Here is a 13149-nt window from a genome sequence, read left to right on the forward strand (position 1 = left end):
TGTGTTTCAGGAGTTAGGAGGAACAGGGCCAGGCTGGTTTTGGATGGACGGAGAGTGGGAAGGAGGGTTTCTGGGCTAAGGGAACAGTGGGACTATTTTGCCAAGAGAGAATAGCTCATTAAAAGTCATAGGGAGATAAAAGCTGGACCGGATTTGGGATCTTATCCTGCGAAACGTGGTCATGAAGTACAAGACTAAGGTGCCACCACCCTCAATCCCTTACTTATGGTAGATATTACTAATAAATGATAGCATGCTTTTCCGTTGGAGCCCAGACAGAGGCTTGGAATCCTTTTAAATGTATATATATTTGGCTGTGTTGGGTTTTTGTGGCCGCATGCAGGATCTTCATTGCATCACACAGTCTCTGGTTGTGACACATGGGCTCTGTAGTGTGAGGGCCTGGTAGTTGCAGTGTGTGGACTTAGTCGTTCTGTGGCATGTGGAACAACCGACTCCCCGAATTCCCCGATCAGGGATGGAACTCCTGCATTGCAAGGCAGATTCTTAACCACTGGACCACCAGGGAAGTCCCTTAGAATCCTTCTTAACCCAGTGCTTCAGAAGGACATTAATAAGTGAATGGATTCAATATGGGGATGTTGCCTGCTATTCCTACCAAAGTGTACAGAGTGATCACTGGTCTGTCAATAGGAGGAATGGTCACACTGTATCCTGGCGTCTTGCTTCCAGTGTCCCCCTACTCTCCAGCTCCCAATTCACAACTCTACCAGCTGTGTCCCACATACTGGGCATCACTTGGGGTATTGGCAAGAAAACTCAGAAGCACAGAATACAAAAGGAAAAAGTGATCTAAGATGTCCCTGAGTCTACCTCCTCCATTTGGCAGCAGGGAAAAACAGGGGCTTGGGACGGAAACAGGTCTGTTTATGTAACTGGCAAACATAGGACATAAATTCAGCCTTCTGACCCTGACCTCGTACTGGCAGCTCCCAGTCCCAGGAAGAGAAAGGGACCTGATCTTTCCTACAAACCTACTAGATGGCTGTCTTTGCTAGTGGGAGCTTTTCATACATCATCTCTTAAACCTGCCAGTTGCCCCAATAAGAAGGGACCTGACATCCAAGGACAAGTCCTAGTCCGAAGGCTAATGTGTGACAGAGGCAGGAGCCACACTCTCTCCACCAGCCCCCAAGACCTGCGTGCTTTCTTGCAGTTCCCAGGTAGATGCACCAAGTTTTTCTGAAACAATCGCAGAATCAGGGCTCCCTGGGAAGAGCTGGTGGTGATCAGGACTCACGCTTCTATTTACAACAGTTCAGGTTCTCAGTCACGGTCACATCTGGGGGCAGGCTGGCAGCTCCTCCGTGGGCATCTGTGAGCCTTGGCGAGGTCAGGGGCTTTCCCTACCCTGAGTTCATGGCTCCGTAAGACAAAACCGCCTGTGATCTCCCAGGCTCGTTTGATAACTTCCCAGGTTTTACGATGGTAATTTAAGCTCTGCAGCCAAAGTAACTCTCCTCAGTTGCAGCAGCCTGCACTTAAATGTCAGAGCTTTGCTGAAAAACCACTTGGGTTTGAAGGAAGTCATTGTGTTCAGTAAAATCTGGCACATTTTATGTTTATGGCCTTTATTAGAGGAGCCAGCTGAGCGAGTTAAACCGCCCCTCTGTATGGTTAGTGCAAGCCCAGGGCTCTGGGATTGCTGGAACCACTCATTCAAATCACAGTTATTGAACATGTACTAAGTGCTTGGTGCTGACATATACAACATGCTCCTTGTTTTCCTGGAGCTTATCCTTTATGGATGCAGAGGGCAGACATTGAAAGAATAAAGGCATAAATAGAAGTATTGTGAATAAGCATCATTAAGAAAAAAGGTGGAGTGCTAAAAGTACTCACAGGGGATCTAATTTAGACTGGATGGGTGAAAGAAGGTGATATTTGAACTGGGTAACAAGTGAGGGAGTTTTTCCAGAAAGATGCAGTAGTGGGTACAAAGGCACAGAGCGAGGAAAGAACTTGGTGTGGTCAAGAAACGTTGCCCAGTGCACATCTGGAGGCCACGAGGTCCAGCCTCAGACTGACGTGCCGCCAGGCATCCCTGGCGCCCATAAGGCTAGCATACACCTCACTTGTTGTAACGAACCGGGGTCACAAGTATACAAGGTAAACATTCGGTTCTATCTTGGTGGTGGCTTCCTATGCCCAGTGACCTCATCTGCCTCCTTGATTCCCAACCCTTGGTCTTCGTTCCTCAGTCACCGCTCTGATACCCAACCCTTGCCCTTCCTCCTCCTGGCATCTCTACCCCCTAGAACTTGCAATACTGAGCCATCATTCTGCCCCTTTGTCCTCCCTCCAGTGGCCCTACTTCTCTAGCACATGCCTCCTGTCTATCCCCTCCCACAACATGCCACAACATGCCAGCTATGACCTGTGTCCCAGGCCTGGCACCCTTTTACTTCCTCATCCCCTGTTCCTCCCAAGCCTCCATGGATGCTTCAGGGCACCATCTTTCATGAAACCCAAATGCCAGTGATTTTCTTCCCTATCTTTTGTCTACAATCCGTGAGAGGGTCTCTGAGATCAACTGTGGGGCAGACTTCTGAAGTTCTCTCTGGGTCAAGCCATGGGCCAGTGGAGTCACTCCTCATGTGAGGATCGTGGAGCACAGGCTTTCTCTTGTTTATTTCAGGGTCATTGTGCAGGGTCCAGAAGTGGAGGGGCAAACATGCCAAATACACTCTTCTGCTCCAACCAGAAGCTTCCAGGAACCCAAAGGCAATACACAAGGCAGATGGTCTCCATAGATGAGTTTCTTTTCACAGAAGAGAAGAGGGCGGAGGTCTTCTAGGTGAACAGGTGCTCCCAGTCCCTGGAGAGGAGCCTCTCCCTGCTGGGTCAGGCACTCTGGAGGGTAACACGTCTGTTGTCTGTTGGGCTTCACCAGACACATGACTCCTCTGCAATCACTTGTCCCCTGAATGTGGCTGTACAGGAGAAGTCAATAGCAACCATAATGGATATTATAAAATACCTAAAAATACCAAGTGCAGACTAAGGGCTTAGCAATATTCCCGGCATTACGACGGGGGCTTCCAGAGCCCACAGAGTGCAGCAGTCACTGCTATGTGGGTTTCACAGACCTGAGGTGAAGCACCCCAGAGCTGCCACTCAACCAGGACATTATGGGACCAGAATAGACCCAGATATCCTGCCCCCGCCTCAACTACCATGCATGCAGAGCTCACATGGAGGCAGGCTCAGGGTTAAACACATATCTGCACTCCGTCCCCTTCTTCTCCTGGGTGAAATTGAGGCTTGGGAGGAGAAATATCCTGCCAAAGGTGACAGCAGCAGGTGGCAGAGAAAAACACTTGAATCCAATTCTCTCTGGCTCCAAAGCTGTACTTTTAAAAACCACGTGCTACTCCCACCCAGCCCAGCCACCCCACCTCTGCTGGAAACCCAGCAGAGTTCTAGGCACCATTTAGTACCTGTCTAAAGGAGAATCAGATGAAGAGCTTGGAGAACATTTTGAAAGAGAGAAGGAGATAATCAAACAAGCAAATACAAGACTGTCATGATCAGGAACGATAGGGCTGGAGCCACAGAACATGACAGGTTAACCTAGTTGAAGGGATACAGAACTGTGATGCTGAAGTGGCTCCCTGAGAATGTTACATGAAGAGGGGTAGGGTGGGTATGTAATGGCATGTGCAGAAGTCCAGAGAGGAAACCCGGCCTGCTGGAGGAAACAGAATGTCAGCGTGGCTCCAGCATGGACTGTGTCAGGAAGCAAGCATGAGGCTGGAGGGATGGGCAGGGGCCAGGCCCCGGGAGCTTCAGAGGCTGTACTGGGAGGGGTGAGGTGCAGGCAGGACGTGATCCAGGGTACACCTTCAAAACAAATATTGTATATTAATGCATATATATATGGAATCCAGAAAAATGGTATTGATGAACCTATTTGCAGGATAGAAATAGAGACACAGACGTAGAGAACAGACTTGTGGACAATGGGGGAAGGAGAGGATGGGACGAATTGAGAAAGTAGCTTTGAAACATATACATCACCATATGTAAAATAGATAGTGTGTGGGAAGTTGCATATAACACAGGGAGTTCAACCCAGTTCTCTAGGACAACCTAGAGAGGTGAGGTGGGGTAGGGGTTGGGAGGAAGGATCAAGAGGGAGGCGACATATGGATATTTATGGCTGATCCACACCATTGTAGGACAGAAACCAATACAACACTGAAACAATTATCCTCCAATTTAAAATAAAATCATTCTGGCTGCTGGGTGGAGAAGAGACTGGAGGAGGAAGGCAGGAGGGAGGGCAGTTGTTCGAAGGCTGTTGTAGTGTCCAGATGGGACACGGCAGAGGTCTGGATGAGGGCGTGGCTGCAGGATGGGGAAAGGGGTGTGGCTTCAAGAGCTCAGCAGAGTCCATGCTGCTCCTTTCACTGAGCAGCCAAAGGCACAATGGGAGGTGCTGCAGCCACCCTTCTGATTAGAACCATGGCACACATGCCCACTGTAAGGTGAAATGGTGACCGACTCTTTGAGAAACAGGTCCTGGAATAAAAGAGCTTTGTTACAAATCATGTTCTGTGTTGTTTTGCTGAAATATGTCAATTAGTAGCCTCCATTCTGGTTGTACAAAGAATACCCCGACTGTGTTATCAGTAACATATTCATGATATTTACAAGGCTTTTCTTGAAAATCTGAGCAACCCGTGAATTGGAAATCAGCACAGTCCCAGAATGTAGAGGTCATGGACACAAAGATGCACAGCCTGGGGCCTTCCATGGCTCCCTCCTCTGATCCCCGGAACCATCCCTTGAGCTTTAGTCAAGTTCAGATACGTCCTTCTGTTTTCCGTAACAGCTGTGTGGTCTTGGGCAAGGGGCAGCCTTGGTCCCCGTTTCCCCATTTGGCATTGGAGACCATAACCACTGTGCTTCCAGCGGCGCTACCACTAGAAGGCGCTAATGGTAAAGAACCCGCCTGCCCATGCAGGCGATCTAAGAGGCACAAGTTTGATCCCTGGGTGGGGAAGACCCCCTAGGCAACCCACTCCAGTATTCTTGCCTGGAGAATCCCATGGACAGAGGAGCCAGGCGGCCTACAGTCCATAGAGTTGCAAAGGGTCAGACACGACTGAATCAACCTAGCATGGACGCATGCCCAATAACCACTACCTCACAGTATCTTATTCTGAAGATTCTGCTGGACATCATTTGTACAATAGTAGCTGAGGCTGATCAAGTGCTAATTATGTGCTAGGCATCTTTCTAAGCACTTTGCACATGAGCACTTTAGTCTCCTGGGCGGCCTCATGAGATGGGAATATTAGGATCCCCACTGGAGATGAGGAAGCTGAGACACACTGAGATCAAGTGAATAACTCACAGTCACACAGCTGGTATGAAACAGAGCCAGGATCTGAATCCCAGCAGACTGAGTTCAAACCCCTTGCTCATAACTGCCATGCGGCACAGTCCAGTGCTGACACATAGTGGGTGCTCAGTGGGGATGTTTGTTTCCTTTCCATCGGCCCTAAAGTGAAAGTGAAAGTCACCTAGTCGTGTCCGATTCTTTGCAACACCTTGGACTAGACAGTGCATGGAATTCTCCAGGCCAGAATACTGGCGTGGGTAGCCTTTCCCTTCTCCAGGGGATCTTCCCAATCCAGGGATCGAGTCCAGGTCTCCCACATTGCAGGCGGATTCTTTACCAGCTGAGCCACAAGGGAAGTCCACTGGCCATAAATGATATACTAAATGCAAGAGAAGCTCAGAAAGTGGTAAGTCAGCCCCTTGCTTTCCAACTCTAGCTACCTACAGGGACCAACTGGTGTGAAAAAGCCTGGTGGAAGAGAAGGCAGTCTTTTCCTAACCAACACAGGGGAAAATTAAGCTAAACCTGAAACTGACCTTACCTTAGAGAAAGACCTGTGGTTGTTGATGGGTACATGTTACAGGCGAAAATATCATCTGCCAAATTGTTCAATTGACAATACCTGACAAATGACCACTGCTGTCCACCAAGAGATCTTGATTGCTTTTCTCCAAAGTCTTACTCATCAGTTCTAATCAGGTATTTCAGGTCCATCCTACTTTATTAAGCACTAATCATTTATTGATTGACTGTCTGGTTATACACCAATCATTTAAATATTTATTCAAAAAGTACTTACCAAACACCTATATGTACCAGGCTGTGTGTTCAGTGCTAGAGAAGAGAAATAAATGAGATACCCTGCCCTCTAGGAACAGAGTAGCAGGTAAGTTGTGGTGTCAAGAGCTTTGAGGGCCATAGGAGGGAGCCATCAGCTGTGCCCCAAGAACTGAGCAAAGACCCCACAACAGTGCGGCCAAGATCTTAAGAGATGATCATTTTTTTCAGTGGGAGAACAGTAAGACGGGCACCCCAAAATTGAAAATAGGATGAGTAAAGGCCTAAAGACACAAAAGGGCATGCATGTTCCAGAACGCTAGACGTCCGAGTGGCTGGGATGACTGTGGCGGGGGCTCCAGGACACTGCCCCTCGACACTCAGGCTGCAAGGCCGTTTCTCTTTCTTTTCAAAGCTGAACAGCATCCCATTGAAGTTCCTGCTCACTGAAGTCTAGGGAGAAGCTCCATATCGTTCCTTTCTTTGAACCTCCCCCTCCCTTGGGTTCCATCAGAACTCAGAGCCCAGGAAGGATCTAGTGGGAGCAGGGCGCTGGCTGGAGATAAGCTGCAGATCGCTCATCCTTGTCCAGGCCCACATGGCCCGTTGTAATCTGACGTCTCCTTGAGGTTCTGCTGGTCCCTCCATGTCAAGCACTGCTGCACAGACTATTACCAAGGATTTTGTTAACTTGGGGCAAGGAGAACTCAGATCATTGGTCACAAAATGTCTAGTGTCTTCTTTGGGGGAAGGAGGGTGGAAAGACTGGAGAGGAAGGGTACATTAACTCTTTGCTGGTAACCAGAGCAAATGGAAACAAGACACAAATGAATGACTCAATAACCTTCCTGTTCTAGGAGTAGAATTAAAGTAGGGCTCACTCCCTTTGCAGACAGGAGAGCAAGGTGAGGAGAGCTGGATGTGCCCGAGCTCCTGTTCATGGTCACCTGTGGTCTGGCTTCAAGGCTCAGAGTCAAGTCTGGGCACTGATGAGCGGCTCCATGTCTTCCGCAGGTGTGGCAGTGTGGCGGGAGCGTGGAGGTCCTGCCCTGCTCGCGGATTGCCCACATCGAGCGAGCCCACAAGCCCTACACCGAGGACCTCACCGCCCATGTCCGCAGGAACGCCCTCAGGGTGGCTGAAGTCTGGATGGACGAATTTAAGAGCCATGTGTACATGGCATGGAACATACCCCAAGAGGTAGGAAGCCCCTGTGGGGATGGCTTTCTTGAGGGTTGATGGGGAACAAGTGAGCAACTAAACTCTTCTTCCCAGGAGACAGCCAGAGTCTTAATTGCCATGCTGAGTGAACTCTCAACCCTAAGATACTGGATATTGCAGAAAAGGGTCTGACTGTAGGGTGCTATGGGGTGCTAAGGCGTGTCTCACCCACCCCATCTCTGGTCACCTCCTCCTTAAAAGTGGGCTCCTTTCCCTCCAGACCAGAATGTCCTCATTCTATCTGAGAAAGTTGAACCAGGTGGCTCCAAGGTTCCAACATGCTCCCAGGTCCTCAGCTTCTCTGACAGTAGATATTTCATGGTCCCAGATTATAAGTATCCCAGAAATTACCAAAATTCACCAAATGCACCTTAATATCCCTATAAACTGAAAGCAAGCTTCTCTGTCAAAATTTTGACCAAACCAATAAGCAATGTCCCTATACCTTTAGGATTTCTTGAATCATATGTGTGGGGCACTCCCACAGTGACCCTCAGGAGGAGAAGGGACCTGTTCTGGGCATTTTTTAGGCTGCTTGTTACCTTCGGAGACCCTCATCATTGTCTGCTACTGTCCTCTAGCCCTCTTATTGTTTAGACACTAAGCTGTGTCCAACTCCCTGTGACTCCAGGAACTGTAGCCCGCCAGGCTCCTCTGTCTATAGGATTTCCCAGGCAAGAATACCAGAGTGGGTTACCATTTCCTTCTCCAGGGGATCTTCCTGACCTAGGGATCAAACCCACGTCTCCGTATTGGCAGGCAGATGCTTTACCACTGAGCCACCTGGGAAGCCCCCTAGCCCTCTAGTCACCCATATTTAAGAAGTGCAAGAGACTATTTACAGTAGCTAGAACATGTGGGACTTCCCAGGTGGTGCTCGTGGTAAAGAAGCCACCTGCCAATACAGGAGATATAAAGAGACATGGGCTCAATCCCTGGGTCAGGACGATCCCCTGGAGGAGAAAATGGCAACCCACTCCAGTAGTCTTGCCTGGAAAATCCCATGAACAGAGAAGCCTGGAGGGCTACCATCCACGGGGTTGCAAAGAGTCAGACACTACTAAAGTGACTTAGCACAGAACATGGATGCAACCTAGATGTCCATCAACAGACGAGTGGATAAATAAATTGTGGAACATAAAAACAACGGAATATTACTCAGTCATAAAAAGGAATGTATCTGAGTCTATTCTAATGAGGTGGATGAACCTAGAGCCTATTATACAGAGTGAAGTAAGTCAGAGAAAGATAAATATTGTACACTAACACTTATATATGGAATCTAGAAAGATGGTACTAAAGTTTATTTGCAGGGCAGCAATGGAGAAACAGACATAGAGAACAGACTTATGGACATGGGGAGAGGGGAGGAGAGGGTGAAATGTATATAGAGAGTAATGTGGAAACTTACATTACCACATGTAAAATAGATAGCCAGTGGGAATTTGCTGTATGTATGTCTCAGGGAACTCAAAAGGGGCTCTGTATCAACCTAGAAGGGTGGGATGGAGAGGGAGATGGGATGGAGGTTCAAGAAGGAGGGGACATATGTATACCTATGGCTGATTCATGTTCAGGTTTGACAGAAAACAGCAAAATTCTGTAAATCAATTATCCTTCAATTAAAAAATAAATAATTTTTTTTTAAAAAAAGGGCAAGAGAGAAAGTGATGTATCTCTGGTAGCTTTGTACAACCTTGCTGTGTGTCATATGGAAATGACTTTGAACAGCTGGGTTAGGCGAACCCAACAGATGCCAGCCACGGGATCCCCACCTGCCTGCCAGCCAGTCTGCCTGAAGGTCGTTGCTTATGTTGCGTTTTATGTGACATGGAGCTGTTGACTGCATGACCTCCTGCTTTCCTCCCAAGGCCATGGCTTTGCCTCGAGAGTCCTTTGGAAAGCCTCTGCTCTCTCTTCCTGACAGGAAAATTGTTGATCTTTGCTTAAAGTTTCCGTGTGAAGGCCTTGTTTCCTGATGTCTCCACCAAGTTAACGTTTAACTCAGGCTGAGGGATTGAGAAAGTAGGCTGGGAGGGAGCTTTCAAGCAGCCCCCTAAGGGCCACCACCAGGGGGAGGGGTCTTGGGTTGGCTGCACCCTTGTACAATCAGTGCGACTTCAGCAGTCGGGAGAAAGAAGGAGGAGCCCCAGCAGTACCAGCGGGAGTGCAGCCAGCCTTGATGAACTATCCCCGAACACAGCTCTGACAGTGGGAGTGTTTCTAGGGAAACGGTGGTGCGTTCTGGACCCATCTGTGGCTGTGGGCGTTGGATCACAGCACTCTGGGCAGGATGCTGAGCCCGGCTGTGGGAGTCCTCTGATAGCAAAATGTTGAGCACACTTGGAAATTCCCCAGGAGCTCAACAGCGAAGCAGTGTGGTTCCCCGGGTTCTGTAAAGGACTGGGGTCCTGTCCGTACCCTTGTCCCCCTTCTCTCTGCACCGTAATGCTGCAAACTTTATAGCCCTCTCCACCACACCCCCCGCCATTGCAGCTGACAGATATTGAAATAAGACAGCAAATCTGGAGAGTGGTAGAGAATTGAGTGTACTTTGAGTAAAAGTAATTGGAAAATGATGAAACTCAGTGTCTACTGGTGACTCTTAGAGGAGTTCAGACCAAGTCAAGCAGGTGGGGGCTGGCAGGTAAGACAAGAAGGACAGATGAGAGGTGGAAATGTCCAGGATAAAGCCTTTAGGAGGAGAAGGAAGAGGTCAGCGTGTTTCCTCTTGACCCCCTGTTCGACACTATGTCCAAATTCCCCCTTCTGCCTCTCTCAAGCCTGTGGAAAGAGCCACTTTTCACCTCCCATTCACTTCTGAAGTCACATCTCAATACTACCTTGAAGCTGCTTTTGACAGAGTCATCATGGGCCTCCTACCTGCTTCATTTAATGAATATTTTAAAGTCTTCAGCTTACAGGACCCCACCTTTTCCTTAAAACTCTTCACTCCCTTGGCTCCATGATTCCACACCCTAGACTGTCCTCATCTTTCTGACTGCTCCTAACTCCTTGTGGGCAACTTTTACTTCCAGGGGATGTTTAAGTCCTCCCCAGGGATCTGTCCTTGGCTACCTGCTCTTGTGATACACCTCTGCAGGGTAATCCAATGACTCTTGGATTCTACACTGCCTACGTGAAAAGGATCTCCTAGTTACTCTCTTTAGCCTGACTCCTGCCTTTAGCTTCAGACTTTACCTGCACATCTTCCCCTGGCTGTTCCCACAGGAACTTCAGACTGAATCTGACCAAAACTGAGTATATCTTTCTTCTCCAAATCTGCTTCTGTTCTTATCCTCTATCTAAATGCATGATGCCCCCCTCTGCCTAGGCTTGTGAGCTTATTCCTGAGCGGCATTCTTTAATCATCTTCCATCCCCAGTCCATTACTGAGCCCACCTTTCCGTTCCTCTCACTTCTGAGTTCAAGCCTTGCCTCTTCCTCTGCAAGAGCCTCTGGCTGGTTTCCCTGACCCAAGTCTTACCCCTTAAATCTATCCTTCCCACTACCCAAAGTCATCTTTTTAAACTCACAATGACCATGTCATTGTCCTACTTGAAATCTTCAAACGACTCTCCATGTGCACGGGATCAGGTATAGAGCCCAGCATTGGACATGGATCTACACTCTCTCCTCCAACCACCTCCCCAGTCCCACCACCCACCACCTGATTTCAGAGGCTCTGCAGATGGCATGGACTAGGGACACTTCCCTGAGTGCCCTGTCCATGTCAGGCTGTTTCTTATCCCTCTGTGGTGGCCCATTTTGTCCTCTCTGCTTGCAGTTCCTCTCAAAACTTCTTCCCCAGCCTCCACCCTTGCCACTTCTCCTCCATCTTTTTAGACTCAGCTCTGCTGACATCTTCTCTAGAAGCCAGTCCCATCTGGGAAGAATGCCCCCTTTCCCCTGCGTGTCTCTGTCATTGCATCATTACCCTGCAAGAGAATGTTCCGTTGTCTGAAAAATCTCTCTCTCATTAGATCAATGGCTCTTAAATCTGGCTGAACTTTAAAATCATTTGGGCTCCACCCCAGAGATTATGATTTAATTGGTTTGGAAGGGAACTAGGGATTTTTTTTTTTGGAAAGCTCTTTGGGGATTTTAATGTTCATCCAGGGCTGAGAATCACTGCTCTAGACCATGGGCTCCCTGAGGACAGATTGTGTTATTCCTATTTGTTTCACCAGGTCTAGCCCAAGTAAGGTTCATGGTCAGGGCTCAGTAAAACCTCACTAACATTTATTAACAAATGAATCTGCTGGCCACGTGTGTGATCCCATTCTCCTTTGATCAATGACTCCCAAAAACAGATCTACTGATCAATTGGATCAGAATCACTTGGAAACCTTTTAAAAATATTTATTCTGGGTCTCATCCTCAGAGATTTTTATGAGGAGGTGTGTAGTGGTGCCAGAATCTATGAAAAGCTCTCTAGATGCTGGTTTGGGGAAGCCAGATTTGGGTAACACTCATTTACCTGCTCATCTTTCCCAGCTCACCCATAGCATCACCTACTCCAGTAAGCTTTATTTGACTGCTGTCCTCCCCTTCCCCATCATCCTGGCTGCCCCACACCATGAGATGGACCAAGGGCCCCTTTTCTATTGCCCAACACTCTCTGCTTCCCTCCATGCTTCACACTCTGTGCAGAAAGTCTGTTTACTTGTCTGGATCTTTCAGACTCTCCTTTCAGACAGAATGTTACTTCTTCTTTATGTTCATGATGCTTAGGACAGTGCCTGACACAGTCTAGGCACTCAGTAGAGATGACTTGAAAAAGAAACAAAAGGAAGGAAATGTGGGTTCTGCATCCCTGTGTGTTTTCCCCAGGACTTTCCCCAGCTGTCCTTGACGTGGCAGCATCGCAATACCTTCTGCTCAGTCCCGGGCACATCTGCTCCCAATTTACTTAAGCTTCTATCTACAAATGCAGAGCTGGAACCCTTCAACCCTGCCTAGTTGGCTACTTGGAGAATTAAGGAAGTTAATATGTGGAAGGACTTTGATCAGTGCTTGGCCAATAGAAAGCATTCAGTTCAGTTCAGTTCAGTCGCTCATAGAAAGTGATAGAGAAGTGTAAATTCTTTTTGTCGATGTCATCACCTGCACCTTCTGCCTTCTCACCTGAGCTTTAGAATGCCCTTGTCGGGCAGTCCTCCTCCCTTGCTGCCCTTTATGCAGAGTTCTTCCCGGGCCGTGCACTGAAGAGAACCAGCTTTCTCAGCCACTCCCTTGCCACGTGCAGTCCCAAGCTTTTGGAAGATCAGAGGAGCCTTCCACTCATGCTTCCTCTCCTTTAATGGAAAGTCAGTTTGCTTATCAGCAAACAGAAAGTCAGTCTGCAGCAAAGCATCAGTATTTCCTTACACAGGATTTGGAAACTCTAGACTCGCCCCTGCTTCCTCTTGCCTGAAAATGGGCTGAGTGCCAAGGATGACTCACCATGGTTGTTAGGTGACCACCATTCTTGAGGTTTGGCTACAAGGAATTTTGTGTGTGGCTGCTCACACAGGCAGGAATACTGGATAGTTTTTTTTGTGTGGCTAAGTATATTAGTGTCCCAGGACTGCCAAAACAAATTACCACAAACCGGGTGGCTTAAAACAACAGAAATGTGTTCTCTGGTAGTTTTGGAGGTCAGAAGCCCACAGTCAAGGGACTGCCAGGGCCATGCTCCCTCCAAAGGCCCTGGGGGAGGATCCTTCCTGGCCTTTTCCAGCTTGTGGGGGGCTCTCGGGGTTCCTTGTCTTTTAGATGTGTCTTTTCAGTCTATGCTT

General features: G+C 48.3%; 1 protein-coding gene across 1 annotated transcript in view; it reads left to right on the plus strand.

The window, feature by feature from the left end:
- The window catches only part of GALNT18 (polypeptide N-acetylgalactosaminyltransferase 18), a 339213-nt gene that overhangs the window by 267532 nt on the left and 58532 nt on the right, over nucleotides 1-13149 (plus strand). Inside the window, exon 7 of the mRNA XM_043481917.1 lies at nucleotides 7163-7348. Coding sequence (XP_043337852.1) covers nucleotides 7163-7348 — 186 coding nt within the window. The remainder of the gene's footprint in view (nucleotides 1-7162; nucleotides 7349-13149) is intronic.

Source organism: Cervus canadensis, chromosome 11, assembly GCF_019320065.1.
Source record: "Cervus canadensis isolate Bull #8, Minnesota chromosome 11, ASM1932006v1, whole genome shotgun sequence".
NCBI lineage: Eukaryota > Metazoa > Chordata > Mammalia > Artiodactyla > Cervidae > Cervus > Cervus canadensis.